The following is a 26152-nucleotide window of genomic DNA, read 5'->3' as shown; positions in this document are numbered from 1 at the left end:
CAAGCCACTGGATGTCCCTGGCCAGGGTGCCGGATCTTAGGATACATTTGGAGCTTTCAGCTGCTTCATACACACTGGACCACACAGCCTCCTTCTGACCAGAATATTGGGGGTTGCCATTGCGACGGATCAGGCCCAAGACTGCTTCTCATTCTTACTTCGCAGCTATTATTACTGGGTTTAAAATACTGTTTTCACCCTGGACCAAGGTCTGGGAACATGCAGAGTTGCAGAGTACCTACGTCATCCTTTGTGTGCCCATTTGCTTTTGAATCTATATGTACATATTTTTGTTGATTGGGTGTGAGTTTTCATACATATGTCGACAAGGAACAACTAACAAATTGACTTGCAAGTTCCTATTTGATTATATAACGCATTTAAAATGCATTTGTGGTAATGTAAAGGGGTGGCTTAGGGGGAACTAGGTATGTCTTATTGATTAAATGTCCATTGGGAGAGCCAGTAGGTTTAGCTTGTTTAGATGCATGTCTTGCATAACGTATGTATGGGGAGAGGTGGAGAGTACATTGTTGTGTGTTTGTATATTTGTGGGCAGGTTTTCGGGTGTATGATTTGGTTCCATGTGTGAATATCCCCGCAAAGATATGGTGATACAAATATATTGCCATATTTTTGCGGCAATATTAACCCATGGACCCTGCGGGAGACACCCCGCAACCCCTGCATTATTTTTAAATGCACAGGGGACACCCCCACAACCCTGCTCCCACAAATTATCCCCCCAAAAATATTGCCTATGGCGTGACAGTCATATGTAGGCCAATATTTTTGGTGGGGATACTTTGTAGGGATACCTATGATTTTATGTGTGGTTGAATTAATGTATAACTGCAGTGTTCTATAAAGGGGTGAAAAGTTGTTACAGCATAGGAATGTCATCCTGTGCTGCGGTAGTGTTATAATGTGGCTGGGTATTGGGGTACTCGGCTCATATCCCATTATATGCCCGTGTGGTGTAGGTATTCCGGACCTTATTCCATATACTACAATATTCGCTAATAAGAAAGCCAAGTAAAACGAGCACTAGGAGCCACTGCCAGTAACTGGTTTGACTCATGGCAGTAAAGAGTCCACCATTCATCCTTTCAAGGGCCATAATTTCAGTGCTATTACATTGGAAAGTAGTTACATTGATTATTCCAGTGCTCAGAATCGGGATGAATAAACATTAAACAGTGTATAAAAAGAATACCTTTTTAAATGTTTTAATTTATTGTGTTTTGGTTTACAATTTAAACCTTTCACAAAATTAAAAGCATTTTAAAATGTATTACACATTCATACACTCCAATCCCAGGCCTGACTGGCCTGGGGGCGGAGTGGCCCCCCTCATCCCTGAGTGGGTCCCTGTTTCTATCATACCCACTCAGTCCTACTCCTCTTTCCAATGCCTTGTCTGCAGGCTTAGAATCTATCCTTGCCTCTCTCTAACTCTGGCCACCATCTACAGGCCCCCTTGTCCAGGTCTCCCACTTCCTCTCTGAATGGGCTGACCTCACCTCTTCTCTCTTGACCTCCTCCTCTAAGCTTTTCCTTCTCAGTGACTTCAATATTCACTTCGACCCCCCTGATGCGGCGACTGGGCTCTTCTGCACCCTCTGCGACCCTCTTTCCCTCACCATTCTTCCCTCCAGTCAGACACACTCACCGGACACACCCTGAATGCGCTCATCTCCTCAGATCTCCCCATGACCAATACCCTCTCATTACTCCCCTCTCCTGGTCTGATCATCCCCCCCTCTCCTCTCACCTTGACCTCCTTGGTCCCTTGGGTAAACCTCTGAGAAGGAAGCTGGCAGTGCGAGCAGTCATCCAACCGATGAAGCGAGTGTCAGCTGCCGCTTTTGCTGCCACCTTCAGCCCCCTCCCACTCCTGCCACTGACTCTCACTCTGACACAGCCCTTGGTAACCTTCACCTCTCCATCTCCAACACTCTGGACATCCTTGCCTCTGTCATGAGGATCTGCACGAAACCTGCCTCCAGGTTCAACTCCTGGTCTGATTCCGACTTGGCCACTATGAAACGGAAGTGCAGAGTTGCTGAGCGGAAGTGGCAGACCTTGAGAACATCCTTTGACAAACTAGCCTCCCGCCCACTCCAAAGGCAATAGTTATTCTATCTGCTCTAAGAAGAGGGGCCACTATCATGTCTGAACCTTTCAAAATCTGCATGGAACTGCACTTCTCCTCTGCCTTCTCATGCCCTCTGCACCTCTCTTGCCTCTCCCTTCATATCCATAACTCAGGACATCCTCTCCTCACTCTACTCTACCCCACACCCTTCTCCCCCACATTCTCTCGGACTCCATCAGCTCCGCTGCCCCTCTCTTACTACTCCCCTCCTTCTCTCCCATAACACCTGTTGAGCTTTCGAGACAAGTCCGCTCTATGAAAGTCTCTTCCAAACAGGTGCTCCAGTGATCCTCCAGAACTTTGAAGGACAATATTATCTCCCTTGCTCCAGCCTCTGCTGATTTGTGCTATCACTTCTTTGCCACTGGATCCTTCCCCTCACTCCTCAATCACTCCCTTGCGCACCCCTCCTCAAAAAACATTCTGCCGACCCTTCCTGTCAGGCAAACTACTGCCCTATCTATGCAACTCCCTTCCTTAGCAAACTCTGGAGAAGCTGGCCATCTCCCAACTTATCCACCACAATTAATCTGTTGGTTGCCTTCATGTCCAACAGTCTGGCTTCAGAGCTACCAGAGGCGTGGAAACTGCTCTACTGAATACCTGTGAAGACTTTCTCACTAACCTGGATTCCAGATCTCACTCCATTCTCATCCTTCTTGACCTTTCCTCCACCTTTGATATGGTCAATCATATATGACTTTGGACTGGTTCACCTCCTTCCTCTCGGTCCGACCCGCTCAGGTTTAACTGGGACCTTTCCCTTATTCCATCTGACTCTCCACCTGTGGTGTCAGGGCTCTATCTTCTCACCCTGGCTCTTCAATATCTGCCTGGACCCTCTGGCCCATTTGATCACTACCTTGTCTCCTAATTTCCAGTGTTATGATGACACACAGCTCTCCTTCAAACTACCTTCCGCTGCCTCCTCCTCTTCCTCTCTTATTCCTGACTGCCTGTCTGCCATCCAGACTTGGTGCACTACTAACGACATCTGCCTTAATGCCAGTAAGACAGAGATCCCTGTTCCCTCCTTTCATCCCAAACTCTGGACACCCTCTTTGGGCCCCCTTCCTTCACCCTTCTACAAAACAAAAAACCTTGGCGTCATCTTCAACGCCTCTTTCTTCTTCTCTCCTCACATCACTGACTTGGTCAAGAAGGCCCACTTACAGCAGCACCTCCTCAGAGGCATTCTCCGTTTCCTCACCTTCCCCCAGAAACGCATTGTCTCCAGAGCTCTGGTCCTATCTAGGCTGGATTATTGCAACAGCCTCTTCCTCAATCTGCCTAACTCCTCCCTTTGCCCCTTCAACTAATCTAGAATATAACTGCAAGACTTTTCCTTGGCCTCATGCCCAGAGACCACATCTCTTGAGCCCTTAAATCTGTCCACTGGCTCCTGGTCGCTGCGAGGATCAAGTTCCAGACCCTCTGCATCATCCACAAAGCTTTCTGGGGCCTGTGACCCCGCTACATCAAACTCCCTCTCCCTAAATACCTCCCTGCTAGAGTCCTTCCCTCATCTAGCTCTAACTCTCTTCAGATTAGATGCTTTGCCAAGCAGAGAGTGGGGGGTAGGTCTCGCTCCTTCGCAGTTGCCTCTGTCTAGGAATGCCCTCCCTGCCCCTCTGAGACTTGAGCCGGATCGCCTTAAGGTCCGGAAGCTCCTCAAGACCTTCCATTTCTCTTTGTCTTCCCTCCACCTCCCTCGCATGCTAATATCTGTCTGCCCTAGACTGGTGGCCTGGCTCCCCCAGAGTAACACAGGGCTCCAGGGCCCCCCTGCTCAGTCTACCCACTGCACTTGGTCTCCCCTGGCCCCCCTCATCCTGCACTTGCCCTCACGCCCCCCCTCCTGAAGGTGTTAACTGGCATGTACTCTTGAGACATTCCAGCCCTTCACCTTGCACTTGCTTGTGGACCCCCTTTCGCCTATACTCTCTGATTCCCCGGGCCCTGTCCACCTGGCCTCCTCTTGCACTCTCCTCACTAGGGCTCTCCGCCCTTTCTTGCACTTCCCCACTCCCCTCCACCTTTTGCACTTCTCGTTACTGCACTTGTCCAATTTGAATGTCGCAAGGCCTATTAGGATCACTACTTTTGTCCTCCATGTCCCCCTCCCTCTTGCCTTGTGGCACCTAGAAAGACATGTTTATAGGCGCATTACAAATTAACAATAAATAGATAAATAAAATCCAATTTATCACCAGACAAAACTTTACAAATAAATAACGTTTCCTAAAATCTCTATAAAAATCAACATTTTAATCTCAAAAGCATGAAGCAAATAGAAAATGTTTGACAGCAAAATGTACATGTGCAAGAATAGAAGAACAAAATGCTGAACCCTATCGGGACCCAGTCAGTCCTGAATTCACATTGAGGAGATTAAGACTATCTATTCAAATCGTACTGTGATACCTCACTTGGATTAGAGAACATTTTGTGGCAAGTGTTGTGCCATATCCTACTCCTAAAAGGAATCGGTCCTATAAACACAGAGCAAAGTTAGCAGATCTTGAAATGACAACTAATAGGGGCAGAACTCCCTTAACACGCCAATATGAAAGCTTCACAGATAATAAACATCCCATAAAACACAAATTAGACAATGAACTTTCAAAATCTTGATGTCCGGGGCAAGTCAGGAAATATGGTAAAAAGCCTATACACATTTAAAATATAGTCATATGATGGACTAATACACATAGCTATCTAGAATCTGTCCCTTCTGGGTGCTCATTGAGGGGGTTATAAGTGTCTAATCAAAACAAAAACACATTGACCCAAAACCAGGCAATTAATGAATGTGCTCACTTCCTACTCTAGATGTAATCAGTCCTGTAACCTCAGAGCCAGATGGATGTCTCCCAGTAGGGGTAAGATTTTCATGAAAAAAGCAACCAGTGCAATTGAGAGGGATAGTTGTTTACCATTCATCAGTCTCCCCAAACATTTTGTGAAATAACAGCAGAAGTCTACTCGTTATTAAGTAGAGACGATTCAATATCAGATGGTGAAGAGCTTCCAGTTTATCTGTTTTACAGAATCTGCATGTACGCCTTTCCGCAGGTAATCCTAACTGCGGTCCAACCACCTGCAGGTATGCAGACAAATGTCTCTAAATCTTGAAATCACTGTCTCATAACCACAGAATGTGGCTTTCAAGACGTCAGCCATCGGTGACCTAAAACCTTGAAATGAGTTCATGTATTCTCTATATAGTTTTGGATTTGTCAAGCTTTCTATGTTTTCCTTGAGATCCCAGGCTCTGAGTTTCTCATCGATGGATGAGAATCAAGGTCTGTACCCGCCTCTACCGAAAGACTTCCACTCATCTTCATAAACTTGGTCACTACTTGCACAAAAGACCTCCCCTAACTTATTAAAGAGAGATCCCCCATCCTCGTTAAGCTTTGTATACAGTAGGTTTATACCATTTGTACCAATACCACCAGGATTTGAATCCAAGTTCTAGAGTCTAGATGAATGAACTCTATGGGTAAAGAGGGGACCAACCCAGAATTCCATGCCAAATATTACCCTTGTGTTCATTAAGCCACTCCTGTTCTTCGAAAATAAGAGCTCCAGGCAGTACATAATGGTCAGTGTCCTTTACTTTAGCATTAGATAATTCTAGTAAAGGTCTCAAAAAATAAAAACAGTATTTGGCCTGAATAATGCGTGATGAAGTGTTCAATTCTGGAGCACAATTTCCCCTTTGAAAGGCCCGGCTATTTCTTATTTCCAAATATGAAAGCTAATTACACAAAATGGTCTACCACTTCAATTCCACCACCATTGACATACCACTGAAATATTTATACTTAACAATAAGGTACTTAGACAGGTTTATCTCATTTCTGTTTTCTGATGCATGTGACCCAAACCAATCCAGACTTTTCTGCAAGCTGATAAGGGTAGATTCAAGAAGAAGCAGGTCATCTGCATATGCCAGCCATCCTACCTAAAGTAGTCCGAACTTTGGGGAGACTAAATTGGGCTTCTTCAGGTTCACCTCCAGATCAGAGATGTACAGGTTGAAAAGGGTGGAGGCTAAGATACACCCCTGTCTTAAACCAATTTCAACCATTAAATCCCTGGAAAGTGCCCCATCTGAGTTTAAGCGAACCCTCAAACAGTTGTCTGAGTGAGAAAGCAAGATCATATTTAGGAGACCGAGCGGAATGTCCAAATTAGAGAGTCTTGACCAAAGACGACCTCTGTCCATCTGATCAAAGGTGGCAGACCAATCAAAACTTGCCAAATATAGGGGCTGCCCCTTCGCTCTACAGGCCTTCCTTTGCCATAATGTGAAAATTAGGCCATTTAATGTGGACCCCACATCCATCCTGAACCTGACTTAATAAATGCTCAGCCTCTTGGTTCTTTCAGACCAACTGAGCAGGTGTTGCAATACAAATTCATCCAGCATCTTACTGCAAGTGCTTATTAGAGAAATTGCCCTGTAACTTGTGGGGGACATTCTGAAACCCCTTTATATAAATTGGGACTATTATTGCCCTATGCCATGAATCCGGGATAATCAAGTCTGTGTTAACCTGCAAATTATTTACCCGCAAATATTGATTTTCCTTTTAAAGCCAAATATGACAAGCCCTCAGGACCACACAGTTTTTCAATCTTGACGGGGCTGACTTCAGATCACCCAGATCAAAATACAAAGCCCAGGTGGCTTGAGATAACTGTCCACTAATGGGGGATAAATCAATCACATTGACGAATAGGCTATGCACTTGAAGGACCCATGAGGATTCATAAATGCCATTTGCTTGACTCGTCATCTGTGTATTTTGTGCATTTCAATATTTTATTGTGTGGCCAGGTAGCGCACGGCATTCCATGTATTGCTTCCATATGCCCTGGTACTTCCACTCTGTTCCAGGTAATGGTATCATACTTCTGAGTTGTGGAGACCGCTTACATAGTGCCAAGATATTTGACTTCCAGTAAAAAAGGTGACCGCAGAATTGTTGGGACACTCACTCCATCAAACTTTCCATCACAAACCTATGCATACATTTGCATATAAGCACAGACCGTCCACTGATGCACTATATTATGCACAGAATTGCACACTAATTGACACATGAATTTACTCGATCGCTCTCTTTATCACCCTTGCTATCTTTATCGCTCTCTATCTCCAGGGCTCCCTCTATCTCCAGGGCTCCCTCTATCTCCAGGGCTCCCTCTATCTCCAGGGCTCCCTCTATCGCTAGTGCTCCCTCCACCTCTAGCGCTCTGTCTGGCACTCTCTCTATCAGAGTGTCCTAATCCCCACACCTTGGATGTGGGCTGGAGAGCAGGAAATGGCACTGGGGAGTACTAGGCTGCAGTAAGCTGCCGACATATGTCATGTGTCCATATTTGGGAACATTGCTTATAGTGTGAAGGGGATGCTGTGAGACATGTTGAGGCTTTGGGGGTATGATGGTAGGGACCAGCTATCGTTTAATGAGTGTTGAGGGCGCATGAAGCAGCCTCCGAAACTCTTCTGAATGTCTAGCTTGTGCAGTGATGCATGTTGGGTGCTTGGGGACGATGAAATGTAGTGCCCTTGGCATTGCCCACAATCATGACGCCTCTGTCTAGAGCCTAAACCGTTAGTTCTCTGGGCTAAAGATTATGCAACAGCATTCTGGTCAATCTCAACAAGCCACTCATTCATAAAGCATCCAGGATGATGATTAAACTTGCCTGACCCTGCGCTGAGTTGGTAAACATTACAAATTCCAAATGGAAATTGAATGGTAACCATCCTACTTAGTGAGCTTTGTCTAGTGCATTTCAGTAGCACATTCTAGCAAATTAATTGCTATACATTTACCCACACCAGCATGCTTTATTTATAGAATGACACCATAATTTGAATAACTGGGCAGCTACTTGACTCATCTTTCTAGAACTTTCTAGAAAGAAGGTGATTGGGACATGACCAGCAGTGGTGGAAATGGAAAAAATGTGGTGGGGGATCCCACAAGTGCTGGGGTGGGGGAGGAGTTTGGGGGGGGGGCAGAGAGAGCAGGATTGGTAGTGGCCATCCGGTCAGATAAATACTTCAAAAAAGAAAGAAAAAAAAGCACCCACAAAGGCAACATTGCCTTTTACCGCCGGCCAGGGCTTTAAGTGGGACGGGGCCTGCCGGGGCTCAGCCCCAGCAGGCTCTGAAATTTCGATTTGAGGCGGGGCCCTGTGGGGCCCACTAATCTCCCCTGCCAGCCCCAGCCACTACACACAAAGGATTTTTTTTTTCTGAAGCCTGAAGCTCTCGCTCGTGTGCGAAAGCTTCAGGCTCCAGAAAAAAATGCCTTTCAGCCATAATGGTGGCGTCGCACCTGCGAGGCATCCCTTTAATCAAGTGATGCATGTGGGCCGGCGCCACCATTATGGAGAAAACGTGAGGCCACTGGAAGCAGAGGCCTTGCTTTCTAAATACTGAAGCTCCCGCGGATTCGCGGGAGTTTCAGTCTTAAGGAACAGAGCCTTTGCTTCCAGGGGCCTCACCTTTTCAGCCTTAATGGTGACGCTGCCCTTACCCAGCTGGCAAGGGGCAGCGCCACCATCAAGGCTGAATAGGTGAGGCCCTGCTGCCTGCCAGGCAAGCCTATAGAAAATAAATGCAGAGATCAACACCCTCTCCCTCAGTGGGAGAGGGTGTTGATCACTACAAAAGGCTGCCTGGCAGGGGTGCCAGTGGCCCATTGAGCCGGGGCTCCTCAGGGGAGCGTGGCCTAACGGGCCAGCAGGACCCCTGCGGTTAGACGAGGCCCCCTTGATGAGCCCTGGCTCATTGTGTTGTGCCAAAAAAAGAAAATGAAAAAAAAAACGCCTGCGAGGGCAGCATTGCCTTTTACGCTACTCTGGCACTGGTGTGTAAAGCACAATGCTCGCTACATGTACAACTGACTCCTTTCAGTTGTACATGTAGTGAGCATTGTGAATTACACATCAGTGCCAAAGCCGCGGTAAATGGCAATGCTGCCGTCGCGGACGCTTTTTTTTTTTTTTTTTTCTTTTTTCCAGCGTGGTTCATGGGCTTGGGTGGCTGACTCTGGCCGGATCCCGAGATCCGGCTACACATCTGGTGCCGGATCTCGGATGGACTGGTGACCAGGGAGTAAATAGGAGTGAACTTTACAGTTTCTTCACATCAAGTTATTATTTTAAGTGATAGGATGATGATGCTGAATAAGAGTTATTGTGATCTTTAGAGCTCCATCCCAGAGCTTGGTGTTGATGACATACTCATGTCCCTGGACTTATACTCATGTCCTCTTTACAGTTCCTCTTCCCAGGGACGTTGATTCACCAAAATGCCGTGAATAGCGGAATTGACATCACAGACCATTTGACATCCCTGGAAGGAATGTCACTTGACCTTTCATACGGATGGCATCAGTAGCTCTATAACCTGGTGACATCACTGAAAGTGGCTTGTGGGTATAAAGTACATAAATGCAAACATTTTAAAATACCAAATGGGTACTAAAGCAGACGAGAACATTTTACATACCGCCCACTTTTGAACAAGGGTGCTGTCTTCATATGCCATGGATATGGTCAAGATATGACCGGGTTAGACCCAATAGAAAAACATAGGTAGAGGCGCTGCCATAGATATGCCACTTAAGCATTGTATAGCCAATTACTTTTATATTATGCCAATTATAGCAGAATGTCAGGTATTGTCACTATATAATAAGTAGAGCCCCTAATTTGCCAGTTGCTGCGATAATACAGTATCCAAAAATCCAATAGATGCAAGTCACCAATAGTGCACAGGAGCATTAAAGCTATAATTAATGACGATTTGTTAATTATATAGCGCTTTCCACAAAGTGCTGTACATAGCACCTATTTACATACAATTATCATCTCAAATGAATTCGGTACTCATTTATCAATCTTGGAAGAATTAAATGTTTGGTTTGCCCTGCCAGGATTCGACCCTGCAACCTGCACATCACACAAAGATTGCAGCAGCAAGCACTCAACCCAAGAAACTATCTTACCATTTTGCTATTAAAAATGCAGTGCCACCATAGGAAAACATGTCAAAACTGGCTGCACAATGTAGACCAGGCACATAATAACACTTATCATATTTAGTCTTGATGATGCACAGTAAGACAGTACAAAATTCCATGCCACAGTAAGACATATCTAGACTGGCAGCACCAAAATGTCAATCCAACCACGTAACGGCACTTATAATGGTTGCTTTATCACAGATGCCCAGAAAAATATACATTGCCACAGTAAGAACTGGCTGCACCCAAATGCCAATCTAGCCAGCCACTTACTTTATCGGTACAAAACGGCAAGCCACAGTAAGAAATGACTAGACTAGCTGTACCAAAATGCTAGTCTAGATACATAACATTTATGATGCTTACTTCATTATAGATGCCCAGAAGAATATGTCATGACACAGTAAGATATGGCTAGACTGGGTGTACCTAAATGCCAGCCGAGACAGGTAATAACACGTATCATGCTTACTTTATTATAGATGCCCAGTACAAATGTCATGCCACAGTTAGAAATGACTAGACTGGCTGTACCAAAATTCCAGTATAGCAACTAATGACGCATATCATGCCTGCTTTTTCATGGATGCCCATTATGCTTTAGCACAGCTCCCTCATGCCCCACACGTCCCTACTCCCTTTCACACTCCTCCTCCAACACCCAAAAACAGCTCCTTGGCCGAGCATTACATCCACGTCCCTCTTCCTCGTCCCAGTACTTCCGTATGTGGCAAGGTGCTTCATAGGCAAGGATGGGGAAGAGTAGGACTAGAAGTGATGAAGATTACGGTAAGTAATCAAGGCATTGAACAAAAGCAATGAACAAAAGCACATGCATTAACATGCTTATTTATACGTTTACCCATTCACTCATGCACGCACAGCCACCCAACAATATATCATGCATTCACTCACACACATCACATAATATACACACACACACCCTTGCATGCACGCTTGTACACACATTTACAAAGAAAACAACTTCTTAGCTTTTCTCGAATCTCTTGTTGCTTTGAGGAATCTGCAGGTAGGCCTCTCTGGCTCCCATGCTTCACGCCCAGAAGGAACCAGCTCTGGTTCCTGTCATGCGCCTAGAAGCGGAGCTGGAGCCTTCCATGAGCTGGGGGTGGAGGGAGAGGGTGGGGAGGAAGCCTCAATTTAAGAAATAATTATCTTTTGAGGTTCTTCTTCAAAAATAATTTCTTTCCGCTACATTGACCTCTGAAAGAAATTATTTTTGTTACGGTTTAGAGTGACTTCAAAAAGAAATTAATGTAAAGTCCTCTTTACCTTTGGTTTCGCTCTGCCCCTGCAACCCTTAAGCAGGGGACACAAAGGCAGTGCCGGGGGTTGCAAGTTACCTGGGTCCGCAGTTGTGAGCCCCTGGCGACCCCAAATGACAACCCTGTCTTCCGGAGGATTCAGCCAGTCTAATCATGAGACCCTGACAACTTCTTGCAAGTGACCAGGGTATGCAGGAGACTCGGTCCTGGTAGCTGCATGCCTCCCGTAGCTCATTGGTTGCCATCCCAAATTGGGTTAAAGGCTGGGAAGGAAGCTATATTTTTTCAGAATTGGTTCCCAGCATGTGTGTTCATTTTGGGACTCTAAAAGGAATGTTTTTCTACCATCTGGTTGCTTCTTTTCAAGAAAGACATAATGACAGTTTTTCATTTCAGCCATGTCTTAATTTCAGCTCCTCACTGCTGTTTCTCTTGTTCCAGCCTCCCCATCCTCTATCACATTTCTCTGATTGCGATACGGCTTCATATCTCCCCTGAGCTCATCCTACTGCTCCCCCACTTTGATCCTCTCACCTCTGCTCTTATCCCAAAAGTCTATCCTCTTCTACTTCTTTCTCACCTCCCTCTTAAACTCATCTCTCTCCTCAGCTACTTTTACATATGAGTTTAAGAATGCTGTCATGTTACCCATTCTCAAAAAGCCCTCTTGGTCCTTTCTTTTCTGACACCTTTAGCCCCATCCCTCTTCTCTCTGTCCTATCAAAAATTCAAAAATTCTTCCATTAGTCATCTTCTCCCAAGTCTTGTCTTACCTCAAATCTAATTCTGCTCCCACCGTCCCTGAAATTGCGTCCCCCTCACTCTACTGACGCTGCTCAACTCTGTGTATCAAACTCACTCATTTTGGCCCATCATTCTAAATTATCCTCTATTCTCTGGACACGATGGATGACCCTAGCATTTTTCCACCCTCACTTCTCTCTTTATTACAATGGCTACATTCCTATCTTGATAACCACCGCTTAGATATGTCTAGGGCTGGTAAACATTCCTCTACCTTTCCTTTAATGTATAGGGTTGCACAGGGTTCTGTCTTGGGTCCTCCTCTGTTCTCGCTCCACACTTCTCTCCTTTCTGAAATAGTTTCTTCTTTCGGTCTTTCCTGTCATTCCTATGCTGATTATTCCCAGATTTGTGTTTTTCTCCACATTTCAGAACTCTTCCTGCCTTACTGCAGTGCAGTCCTGGATGCTTTTCAAATTTTTGTATCGAATTACATCGAAAAAAGATAATTATTTTTTTAGTTTTCCTCTGTTCTCTCTCTTGGCTATTTCAACTTTGCCCACTTTTTTGCTTCCTGTGTATATGATATGGCATTTACAACGTGCCTATACACAAGTGTTTCAAGGCGTGATGAGGCAAGGGAGGGGGAACAGAGGGAAGACAGACAACGATCCTACTAGGCCAGGTGTCATTCAGATCGCGCAAGTGCATGCGAAGGGGAGTTGCGGGGGGGGAGAGGGGATGGGGACAGTGCAGTACATGGGGGGGGAAAATAGAATAAATAACAATAGGTAAAAGTAAGGCCAGCAGGTGGCAAGTGCAGGCATCAGGTGTCAAGTGCTGGTAGTGTGACTGTAGGGATACAGAAAACAGTCCCCAAGTGCAGGGGTTGCCAGGAAGACAGTGCAGATGTGCGACTGGAGGGGGAGGGGACCTGGGTACCGAGTTCAGAGGGTGGCCAGGTAACAAGTGCAGTTTCGGCGAGGAAGTCAGCAGGGGAGAGGAGGAGAAAAATCAGAAGCAAAGAGAAAGGTTTTGAGGTGCTTCCGGGACCAGAGATGATTCCCCTCAATTTTTAGGGAGGCTGTTCCAGAGGGAGGCCTCAGCTGAAGAAAGAGATCTCCCACCAACTCGTTGCTTGGAGAAGCGACTGACCCTGAGAGAGTTGGAGGCGGATGAGCGAAGAGCTTGAGAAGGGAGATATTTAAGAAGAGAGAGTTGAAGGTATTGAGGCCCCAAGCCCCAGAAGGCCTTGTGGATAATGCAGAGGGGTTTGTACTTAATTCTCGCAGCCACTGGGAGCCAGTGCAGAGATTTCAGTCCTGGAGAGATACGATCCCTGGGCTTGAGGCCAAGGACAAGTCTCGCAGTCCTGTTCTGGATGAGTTGCAGAGGGCGGAGAGTAGAAACAGGCAGATTTTGAAAGAGGCTGTTGCAATAGTCTAGCCTAGAGGGAACCAGAGCTCTGGAGACAGTGAGCTTCTGGGGGAAGGAGAGGAAAGGGAGAATACCTCTGAGGAGGTGCAGCTGGTAGTGTGACTTCTTAGAGACGTCGGAGATGTGAGGAGAGGAGAGTGTGGAGTCGAAGATGACTCCAAGGTTTTTTTGCCTCACAGGTGGGAGCAGGAAGAGGGCCAAGAGAGGCCGGCCAGAGAGTGACCGGAAAGGAGGGTGTGGGTGATCCGATGACGAGAATCTCGTTCTTACTGGCATTAAGACAGAGATCATTGGCGGCACACCACTCCGGGATGGCGGACAGACAGACAGACAGTCAGAGATGAGAGAGGGAGAAGAGGTGGCTGATGGGTAGCCTGAAAATGAGCTGAGTGTCATCCGCATAGCACTGGAAGTTGGGGCAGAGTGCGGCAATGCGGTGGGCAAGAAGGATCTATGTGATCACTGAGACCACACATAATTGCGAGGGCCGAAAATGCCGACTTTTAAAAAAAATGAAACCCTCTTTGCACCACATAGACATGCGGGGGGAGTCCCCCGCAGCTCCCATATTACTATAATATCCCATACCCCCCCACATATATATGTGGTGTAAGTGGGGTATTAAAAAAAAAGTCGGCATTTTCGGTCGTCACAATTTTCAGGTCGACATTTTTGTACGATTCCGGGCAAGAAGTTCCAGCTATTGGTTGAACAGCCAGGGAGAGAGGTTAGACCCCTGGGGAGCACCACTGGTAGAGATAGAGGAGAGGAAGGACCCAAGTAGAACCTGGGAGGGTCGATCGGGGAGGAAAGAGGTCTGCCATGCTAGGGCCAGACCGGTGATCCCCAGGTTGTCATGGAGACGGTTGAGCAGGATGGCATGGTTGACCGTGTCACAGGCAGAAGAGAGATCAAGTAAGATGAGGACACAGGGGGTGTTGGAATCGAGGTTGGAGAGCAGGTCTCTTCAAATATCTTTTTCAAATGCTCTTATGGTCTTGGCCCGCCCTATCTTTCTTCATAAGTCTTGTTTTATGTTCCTCCCCAATCTTTTTATTCAGAATCCCAGTTTTTATTGAGTGTTCCTTAACCTCCTGAGGCGAAGTCTTTGTTTCCATTCCTTTTCACTTCTTATCCCTAAGCACTGGCACTCACTCCCTCCTGACATTAGATATTCTCCAACTCTTCATCATTTCTGCTCTCACCTTAAAATCTGTCTCAACTCTGACCACTAATTTTTCCCTCATTCATTCATTTTGTACTGTTTGTTAGTTCAGTGCTTTGGCAAAAGAGCTTTATCAATTAATACAATACAAATATAATTTCAGCCATTCTGGTCATTCAATTATTCAAGGAGGTAAAATGTTTGGACCCCATGCCTCATCTCATGCTCCCGGAGTTTGCCAATGGGCAATCCCTAGTCCTACATTCATGCAAATAAATCTGTCTGCTGGAAACTCCTTGACCTTTTTTGATGAGAAGGATATTTGATTGCTCCCAAGTTGCTATCACTTGCATTGAGAACTTGGTCATACGCAACGTGAGGAACATAATTAGTTAACTGTTCTAATACCTGTAAATTCTATTTTGCAGCTCTCTCTAGTTCAATTGTCTTAAACTACTTCTACATGTGAAAGATGAATTTTGCATAATGCATATATGTTTAATCCTATTATTGAACATGCATAAATCCTCTACGATTGAGTAGTATGTTTCATGTCTTTCTCTTTTTATCCGCAGAAGGTGTAACACAATGACTCTGACCAGACAGGAGCAGGCCGTTACCAAAGGTGAAAGGTGACAAAAGTAATCTGCAGGACTCCGATTTTTCCAGTAAGCATGGGGGTTCCGACACTCACGCTCCTGTTTATGTGGCTCACTTTGAATGCAGTCACCACTGCAGTGTTCAAGTGCCCGCTGATCCCTTACAACCCTATTCTGGACCCCCCCGTGGAATATGCACTGCCCACATTCACTGCAGATGGTCCGATTCAGAACGTGGAGCTTTGTAAAGCGAGCTCTGCTGTGATCTTTGTTGCCGTCCGTAACAAACTCCACATTGTGAACAAGGACCTGAATACGATCCGTGTACTGACAACAGGCCCAACAGGCTCCAGTGAATGCCAGATATGTAGTGTGTGCCCGTTAGGTGAGCCTCAACCAGAGGATATGGATAACCAGGTCCTCGTGTTGGATCCATCCGAAGATTACCTGTACACCTGCGGGAGCTCTCAGCATGGTTTATGCTACTTACACCGACTAAATCCTGAGAGCGGGGAAGTGATTGAAGAAACTGATTGCCTGTACACAGAAAAGGAAAACAATGCATTTCACTGCCCTGATTGTGTGGCTAGTCCATTGGGTACAAAGGTGACTGTGGTGCAAAGGCTCTATTCGTCGATCTTCTTCATTGCATCGACCCTCAACAGCACCATCTCCTCGAGCTTCAGCCCTAAATCTGTGTCGATTCGCACCCTGAAGTCTTCAGAGGACGGGTTCGGGAGTGACTTCCAATCCCTGACGGTGCTTCCTGAGTACCTGGATACCTACCCAATTCGGTATGTGTACACGTTCCATAGTGGGGACTACGTGTATTTCTTGACTGTGCAAAAGGAATCTGTCAGGGGAAACATCTACCACTCGAGGATTGTACGGCTGAGCGCTGCAGAGACTGAGATGAGTAGCTACCGGGAGTTGGTCCTTGAGTGCCGCTATGACCCGAAGTGGAGAAGAAGGAAGAGGCGTCAGGTGGAGGAATCCAGGGACAAGCTGTTCAACCTTCTTCAGGCCGCGCACTTAGCTAAGGCTGGTCTCCGGCTTGCAGAGGAAATGAACATCAACAACACTGACCCAGTTCTTTTTGGAGCCTTTGCCCTAAGTGAGGTGGATACTGATGTACCACAGAGGAAATCCGCACTTTGTGCCTTTCCGCTGCACATGATCGACAGAGCCATGGATAAGGGGATGGATGCTTGCTGCAGCAATGCCAACAGTGAGCAGCGGCCCCGTGGACTCATATTCTACCAACATGCAGAATATTGCCCACACAATGTAAGTCTAAATGTCTTTATATTCACCTTTGTTTTAGGGCGCAGTGCCATATTGTAGGTTTTGCATGTCTAAGGCATTGATTAGTTCTGTTACAGACTGTCATCCTTTCAATGACTTTATTTGATTGCCATAGACCTGAAAAGCTGTGTTTCTGTATCGTTGCCTACCACCTGACAAGAGCCTATTCAGTTATAAGTGAGGTACGACGTCCATTCATCGCAGTTTATTTTCGTAGCATTTTTTGCTGCAGATTTTTTACTGCAAAACAACTCGATCGAAAAATATGGGGGGTGGGTAGAGGGATATAAGCTTTCTGCGTGTTTCAGGACTAGATTTCAAATCAGTGGGAAGGGGTTGTTTGGGGGGTAACCTCCCAAAAATAATTAAAATCCATGAGCTTTTGCTGCAAGAATTCTGCGGCAAAAAATGCTGCGAAAAAAAACATGCGATGGAATGAAATGGAGCCATAAGTGAGAGGTTCCGTGACTCTCTTCTGATCCCCCAGCTGTTCAGTCTTAGAGGAAAAAAGGCCCGGCATCAGTAAGCCAACTCCATGAGCCAACCAGATTCAGAGGTGAATGTATCTGTATTGTTGCACCAATTCCATGAGCCAATATTGCAGAGCAAGGATCTCTACTGCTCTGCTAATCCAATCCAAGGATCTAATTATTGTTGGAGGTCAAAGGGTAAACCTCATTATGTCATCCCCTTAGTCATCCACCTCTGTAACAATGTGAGAATGTTTTCTAGCCCTTTCATTAGAACATTGTTAAATACTGTCTTTTTGAGTGCCCACCACACTGTTGTTTGGTACAGGTATCGTCAAACATCAGGATATTCCAATCTCAGAGTCATGTCATCCCTCATTCCCTTACCTATATGGTGCAGTTTAGCCAGTGGACACATTGGTTGTCTTGCCCTCCCTGGGTGCGAATGAACAATCAGGTGGCCGGAACAGCGGATGAGAATACACAATCCCTGCCTGATGTTGGCCACCCGAGGCTCTTCCCCAAGTGGCCCTTTTCTTTCTTTATTTTTTCTAACCTGGGGAGGCAACAGGGAAGCTGTCACTGTTGCCTCCCCCCAAATCACCTAATTCCCCTACCCGTCCACACCAGCATACCTGTGGGACCAGAACCTTATGCTCCAGTCTCCTATCGCCTCCCGTCTGGCCACCGCAATTGAAACAGAAAAGGGACTGCTTCCCTTTTCTGATGGTGTCCATTTTGGAACATGTTTTCCATGGCTGCCATCATCCGAAAAGGGAACTAAGCCCTTTTCCGTTTCAATGGCGGCGGGCGTTTATTTTACTTTTTTTTTTCTCCGACGGGAGATGGGCTCGCCCAGAGCTGATCTCACGTCGGTTGAAAAAAAAGTAAAACGATCTATCTGCACCCCAGCAAATAACTTTCACGCGCTGGCTGGGGGCGGACATGGGCTTTAACAGCCTGCAGCCCGAGCTGAGGCCCGCACCCCATGTCTGCCCCCCAGCTGGGCCGTGAAAGCTATATAAATTATTGTTGATGGACTCTAATAGCCCAGTGGAATGTTGGCCAAAGAGCTGTCGAGAATTGGTGTAGGCTCCATTGAGTCGGACATAGTTTCGTAGCAGAAGCAACTGCTGGGCACCAAAGAGCACTATATGTAAAATCATGTCCTCCTTTTCTTTTCCAAACACATGGTATTGTTGTAAAAAGAAGGCCGAAAAATTTCACAGATCATGTTGATTTACAGCAAGAATTTAAATAATTAGAAAAGCATATTCCAATCAGTATTGAAGCGATACCACTGCAAGCTGCATATCACTGTACTAAACGCAAGATGAGCAGGGGAAAAGACAAGAGACCTCAACCGAATAGAAAGTACAAGATCAGAATGCACGAGGAGAGGGGGAGAGGGGGAGAGAGGGAGAGAGAGAGATATCACCTGCTGTACCTGCATATCTTCACGGTATTCCCGAATTCATTCAACATACAATTCTAAGAGTTCCTTGCACACAATTTCATGCTTAACTATATGATCTTCTGTTCATGCAGATCTGTGATATCCGCTCCGGATTCGCCTACTGAGACTTAGAGGTAAAAAAGTGTGTGTGGCAGACATCAAAGTGCTGGGCACTTCACACGATGGTAAAACGAAAAATGTACTTCTGTGCAAAGCAGGCATCTGTACCAGGATATCTCGACTCTGAACAATAGTAGCAGAGCTTAAAAACGAAACCTTGAATATCCAAGGTCCTTATTTGACGCTATAGGAGCTGCAGTGTGAAAATGTCCAAGGGCGTCATCTCGCGAAAAGAAGAGTGTTTCAAGCAGGTCTGTCCATGTGTGAGCCATATTAGATCTCGGTGAAGGTGTATACAATGCACCAGTGAGGTCCTTCCTCAGAGGTCTAAAGATGTAACTGTTCAAATTGTCCATAGACACTGATCTGCTCCATGGTTATCTCTCTAGTGCCACGCCTCGCTTCTCTGAAACCTCATTACTTCCCCAAAATGTTTGTAAGGTGTCTATTACAAATTGTTGTTCACTGTAGCATATTCTGCTGCTGTATGGTCAGGAATGACTCAATGAAGGATCAAAGTTGGATTATTGCCACGCCTTGCTGTGCCGTACATCTAAAAAAAACCTAAGCAGGCTCTAGGTCACACATAACAATGTTTTCCGGGCCGCGTTGGACTGGAGTAAGCATGATGATATCTCTGAAGCTACGAGATCTTTCCATTGGCTCCCTGTCCGCGAAATAATTAAATTCAGAATCCTCTGTTACTCATCGCTGTCTGTCAAACAACGCCCCTTTGTACCTAGCGGAAACATACGCACCACTGCTAGACCTCTAAGCTCTACACTCAGTCACTGCCTCTTCATCCCGAGATTCAAATACAAAGGAGCCTGGGGTTGCCAGCTTCCCGGTGGTAGCAGCCAACCTCTGAAACAATCTACCACCTTACCTCCGAAATGAACCTTCCTACCCTTTGGTAAGAAAAAGGTCAAAGCACACTTGTCCAAATACTGTATGTTCCCAGCACTCCCATGTCTGTAACCTACCTAATGTTCCATTCATGTCTGTTACCAGCGCCTAGATGCCCAAAGGTTTAGCACACTCCTTCAAAAGGAAAATAAATGAATAAAATGTACTTTTATATACATACATTTTATTAGCCTCCTAAAACCTCCCTTTATAAAACACAGAGCCACCCATGTTCCCTGTTGGGTGGCACTTTGGTGGCTAACCTGAACTTTCTGCCCTGAGTCACCAGATCGGAAAGATGTACTGATTGAGTCCTACTCTGAGCTGGGACCAGGCGTTTAAACATCATGAAATGTCAAGCTCCGAGCCATGTCCTAGGCAATACTCACCATGCCACATTATGTTCAACTATGTGGTTCAGTTTAGCCAGTAACCTATTGTTCGTGCGTTATTGTTGATTGACTGTAACCCACTGGGATGTTGGCCAAAGAGCTGGCGAGTACTGGAGTGGTAGCCATTGAGTCAGGCATAGTTTAGTATCGGAAGCAAACGCTGGACAGCAAAGGGCGCTGTAGGTCAAGAGTAGACTCCTCTAAATAGGCACACTCTGCTCAATCAGCATCTCCATGCTTCACCTGCAAGGCTCTATTGTGTTGATTGTCACTCAGTGTACTTGGCATGCAGACAATTAAAATATATTGGTTGTATGTTTATTTACAGCTGTCTATTTGTTTTGCCTCTCCCCCCCACTTCCCATAGCTGGCTGCCCCGGCTGCACTTGCCTTTCTTCATCCCTCTGGCAATTCTCCCCCATCCCCTGCACTTGCACGATCTGAATGACACAAAGCCTATTAAGATTGTTGTTTCGTCCTCCCCATGTCTCCCTACCTTGTCTTGTCGCGCCTAGAAACACTTGTGTACAGGCACGTTATAAATTACTCCTCATATATCATATTAAGTAGATTCCATTAAAGGCAAGCATGGGTAGCATTGTTTCGGTCTGCCCAGTCACAGACAAACACCCGAGATGACTTATCTTGGTTACAGAACTGCAGGAAGAGGAGCTGAACTCATTCTTGACTACGGTGAATGCATAACCTACTCCTCCTGTGTATGAGGTTTACATAAAGGGCTTGCATAGGATGGTGCTGATTTGCTATCCCCATAGTTGCCTCGAGCTAGTTTCCCTACAAACCTTGTGGCTATATATTGACGAGTGCTGCAATTAGTAAGGGTAGGGAGACCAGATCGCCCTCCACACACCATCCGACCAAAAAAAAAAGCAGGATAGGCAACCGACATAAAAGTAGGACTACAATTTGACAGTGGCTGCCAGTACTACACCACAGTAGTGGTAAAATGGTGGGGGGATTCCTGAAATTCCCCTATATATAAACTTTGCACATTTGGCTGTGATTGTAAAGCAAACTAAACACCAACAATAGTATACCCAGACCGCATTAACCATATTAGAAAGTCTAATTCTGTTTTATGCTACGCTATCACAACAGACCCCAGTTTCATTTTACCCAGTTAGCACTTCAATACCTGATTCCAATATGCCACATTAGGCCACACCAGTAATGCAGTGGCTGCTTCCATCATGTCCCGCTTGGCCTACAGTTGATCATTCTCTAGTGCCCGGTAAGCATTACACTGCTTGGTTCCATTATGCACAGTGAACAATGCAAGCCCGGATTTCATTATGCACAAGCAGCAAGGCAAGGCCTGATTCTCGAGGCCATAGGTTCAAACCTTTTGAGACCCCGACTCACAAAGCCTTGGCCCGGACAGAACCACATCACATGAATCCTGCTGACTTGGCATTGCATAACATAACCACACGCTAGAGCTCTTTAGAAGTGACTGCTGGATGAACTCAGGGTTTAGTGCACACTTTACCATTGGCTCTGGTGGAATGATGGGAAGCTTTCAGCTCCCTCTTCATCTCCATGTTCCCTTTCAAACAATTTAGGGTACCATACTGCCAGGCTGTTAATGAATGATTGAATCTCCCCACTCTTTTCTGATATGACCCCGAAAGGTGGAAGACGTATTTATGCAAGATAAGCACACAACATTGGTTTGTTTTTGAGAATGAATTACATTGTCAATATTGCTGCACGTATTCATTTGTAGGAAGTAACCTAACAGACATTTTGCACCCTACGATACATAGGTGTGGGTGAATCACTGCAGGTGAGATAATCTGACAATGTCTATACTCGGTGTGAAACTGTAGGTCCCCCGTGCCATGTCTGTTCAACCAACTCTTAATGCTGGCCAATACAAAATTAGAATGAATTTCAGTTCTGTGAACGTGTTGGTTTCTACGTCTAATGCTGAAAGGTAGTTTAACCATTTCTCTGACAATATATTTCCTGAAGGCACTAAAGACGCCTGCCCATCGCCCACAAGTCGTATATCATATCACTAATTCCAGGAGTGCGCTTTGTTAGTAAAGCCTGAATTATGTTTTACATACACTCTATCAGAGATGAGTTCAAAAGATTATCATTCTTTAATAAGAGGGTCTGGTTTGAACTCTTAATGAACTCTATTGGCCAAAATGTAGTTTAGGAGACATGCAAGGAGGGATATCAAATCCAGGATTAGAGATTTCTTCAGAAAAGAAGCTTTTTTAGTGTATGGCCGTACCTTTAGAAAAGCAAGAACCCTGAGCGACGACGTCATCATCCAGAGCGGTTCAAGATTTTATATGTCGGATATTGGTAGCATATTACACAGCATGGTTTAGTATTAAAAATATGTTGGATATAAATAAATTCTCCAACCTCAGACACACGAGGGTTCGGGGATTGCAGCAAAGCTGTTTGACGAGGTAGATGTGAATTTTTTTTCTGATCTTCTGTTTCATTTCTGTAGGATCTCGATACAAAATCTCTACATTTTCACGGATGAGTAGTGACTTGATCAGAAGAAATGTTTTAAATAAAGACATGGGAATATTGAAGCCACGTGACTTCATGTTTAAAGGATAAACGGATGGAAATTAATTGGCTGAGTGTGTAAACTGCTGATCAAATAAGATACGCAGAACAATGTTATCCAAATCCCAAAATACAGCTGTAGACTTTTGGCCTGGGGGCTTTTAAGGGAGGTTGGAGATTTGCTCCCATTTCCTATTTGAATTGAGAAATATTGAATGAAAAACCTGATGCAAAATGTTCTTTTGTATAGACTATTGGAATGTAGCACTGGTGAGATTTTTCATCGAAGAATAGTTAGCTCTGCTAGGCGCAGTGGTCGAAATGGGCGGGAGATTTTGGGAGTGGTGCTCTTCTCCTTTTTTAGATTACATTTTACTGTTCCTATACTTTATTTTAAAAGGAAATTGTTCTGGAATAGTTTCGTTTTAAAATAAGTGTAGGAAGAACTTGAAACTTTCACTTCAGTGCACTGCATTGAACGTTCCCTTAAACAACAGGTGCATTTCTTTTGGGGTTTGTATTCGGTGCTCGAGGGGGTATGGCGGAGGTGTTTGTGGGGAGCCGGGTTAGGACAGCACGGAACAAAGTTCCACACCTTCTTTTCGTACACTTCGACCACTGGCTAGGCGTGGTTCCTGCAAGTGCGGATGAGGCATGCATCTTTTGGAAAAGTTTCTTCGTTTTTAGCGGGACAGTGGCAAAGACAACCAAAAGATGTTCCAGCACTCGCAGACCCCACATAGTCTGACAAACTGATGGTGGAGGAGGTGGCAAAAAGCGTGGCACCGAAAGTAGAGACAGTTAAGTTTTGGTCCTCTGTGCAGCATTGCATGTTTGAGTATTTCCATGGTAGTTGATATCAGAAAAAATATATGGGAACAGACTTGCCTGGGATCGGGTCTTTATCGTATTTGGTAATGTATTAAAAACTACAGTAAAAAAGAGGGAGAATGCAGTCACATTTTGCCATGGTATTTGGACTTAGTCTGGTGCCGTACCCCTGGTACCATAAACTGGTCAGATATCACAGCGAGTAGAGGCTCGCTTTGACATCTGTGCAGAGCCTGTCGACTCAGGTCAAATCCCAGAAGGGCAAAACTCTGCCTTTCATCCTTACGATGTCTGAGGGTTAGTAGCGCTAAATAAATGCAAATTATTTTTGTCTCAGGAGGATAGCTCAGGGACAACGTGCTCGCCTTGGAAGCACGATGACACGGAGCAACCCAGGTCGATCCCTTGGTCCGCGCTTAGAAACCTCTGGGTATTAAGCGTGATATAAATAACCAATTACAATTACAAAAAGCCCAGCCAGTCTGTCCCTTAGCAATTAAGCTACATCTGCTGCTTGAAGTCGGATGACAAACTGAAGTACATCTGAGCGGTCAGTCCTCCTTTTTTCATGCTTCATCATGGTCACTTTGAACGCACGTTTCCCTGTTTTTCCACCCCATTTTGGCACAGTGCTTTCACCACCACACCACGCTTTGTGAATCTGTGAAAACCTTCCCCTGACCTGCTGTAACCTTTTTCTCACCTTAGTAGTTGGTGTTTTCACTCACCCGGGAGTTGAGATGTCAATGATTGGGTACACTTGGGTTCATTTGGTTCACTTGGATTTAGCAGACACAGAACTGGCTCCCCCTCTATGGGTTTTAGAGAAGCTTTTCAAGTTTCTGGTTTCGGCATGGGGGTAATAGTGTGCATGCCGGGGAGGAGTCTCTCTACGAATATATGGGTTATGGTCCACCTCACTAGCCTTGGCCAATTGGCTCTTGTGGAAATACTCTCTGATGTCTAACCGGATCTTGCCAGGGTTCTGATGACGATGTGCAGCATTATGGTAGCAGAATTCAGAGCTGTCCACACTCCAGCCACACTATTGCTGCAGATGAAGGCCTACAGCCTTGTATTTTGAGAATGCATGCTTTTTGCAAGTATTCCAACTCCACCACCTCAAGCCTGTGCATGTGCACAATAGGATGAGCCTTCAATCTCTTAGGTGACTGTGTATTGCTACAGGTTATTCTAGTGGGGCCTAGTGCTCTGCTTCCCTCCCATCTAATGGGGGCTGTAGGGCTCGCCCCGCGCCCCCGTTTAAACCCTAACCGCATGCAGCGAGGTTCCAGCATAATTGCACTTAAGTTGCATAAGAAAGGGTGTATCCATCTGCCACTCGCCCTGAGACGTTAGTTGCAGTTTGCTGTGTTTGCACATGCATAACATCGACATGCTTCTAGATTCTTGGACAGTGCAAAGGTATCGGACTCCCTGGTATTAGGCGCTGTGGTGTGTGAGTCCCTGTTTGGGAGGGATGGAATAAGATAGGCCCACCTCTTCTGATGCATACTTAACACAGCCCAGGATAACCGGGTGGACAACCATGAAGCTGGAAGCCTTATTCCCTGTCCTTGGTGTCGGAGGTGGCACACATGGCAGACTAGTAGGGGGGCATTCAGCTACCGTGTTCAGGCAGGTATGAGGAGTGGTCAGGACGCGGCTTAAGCAGGCTCGGATGAAGGATGGACGACTTCCCTCCTTGGCATGGCTGGTCTTCTTCTCTGACTTGGGGTCAGGGGTAGTGTTACTCCCCATTCGGTTTCTCTTTACCCAGTCTGTGCTTACATTTGCACGGTGCCGTGCATCAAATCTGCATTGGTGGGCAGAAAACGTTAGCGTGTCTAAGATTATGGAAGCATGTGTGCCGAGTCTGTGAGTGGATGTTTGTGCATGCCTGCTCTGCTCCTGCAATTGCTCTGGGTACGTTTGCTCTGGTCTTGGAGTTCTTATGTGGTGGTTTGCTTTATGCCTGTAAACCTTTCGATCCTGTTCATCTTTTGTGGAGGCGTGTTTTGCTCCAATAGCCCATGTGCCTAGGTGTTTTTTCCAAGTATTGTGGGGATTCTGTTTTTCTGCTGTAATTTCTCCGCAGACATTTGTTCTACTCTTAACAGTCAGCCTCGTGTGTTTGTTTTGTTCCTGCGCTTTCTCCAGCCAGACGGTCCGATAGCACAGAGAGCAGAGCGCTTGTTTATACCTCTGTGCAGAGCCTGCTGACGCAGGTTCGAATTCCGGCAGAGCCAAACTCAACCTTTCATCCTTCTGAGCTCGATAAATGACCACCAAACACTGTCAGATGATAAGCTGGCTCAGATGCCTGAGAGTTCGAAGCGCTATTTAAATGCTAAATTATTATAATATTTCTCTGAAAAGTAAATGTGCTCTTGAAACCCCGATTGGGTGATTTCTTTGTACTCACCCACAGTGAGAGTAGGAGATAAACTCTGCGTATGCACCCCCCCCCCCTTCCGAAGGGTAGTTTAGGATCAGTAACAGTTTTCGTTCCCTTTTCCTTTCTGCTAGATCATTGGCTCCTGTGCTTGTTGGGGCTTTTCCAGTTACACCATTGAGGACATTTGTTTTACTCCGTGTAATTCCTCTTGGTAAATTTCATTTGACACTAATGTATCCTAGGCAGGGGGTAAAACCTGGCGCATTCAG

General features: G+C 45.7%; 1 protein-coding gene across 3 annotated transcripts in view; it reads left to right on the top strand.

Annotated features, from left to right (window-relative positions):
- The window catches only part of MST1R (macrophage stimulating 1 receptor), a 524743-nt gene that overhangs the window by 167770 nt on the left and 330821 nt on the right, over window positions 1-26152 (top strand). For all 3 annotated transcript variants that reach the window (XM_069644143.1, XM_069644144.1, XM_069644142.1), the window contains exon 2: window positions 15423-16733. In XM_069644143.1, the coding sequence (XP_069500244.1) occupies window positions 15522-16733 (1212 nt within the window). In that variant the 5' untranslated portion in view covers window positions 15423-15521. The remainder of the gene's footprint in view (window positions 1-15422; window positions 16734-26152) is intronic.

The sequence above is a fragment of the Ambystoma mexicanum genome, chromosome 2p (genome assembly GCF_040938575.1).
Source record: "Ambystoma mexicanum isolate Mex_15411 chromosome 2p, UKY_AmexF1_1, whole genome shotgun sequence".
Lineage (NCBI taxonomy): Eukaryota > Metazoa > Chordata > Amphibia > Caudata > Ambystomatidae > Ambystoma > Ambystoma mexicanum.
The sequence above is the reverse complement of the archived record's forward strand: the minus strand, read 5'-3'. Positions and strand labels throughout refer to the sequence as shown.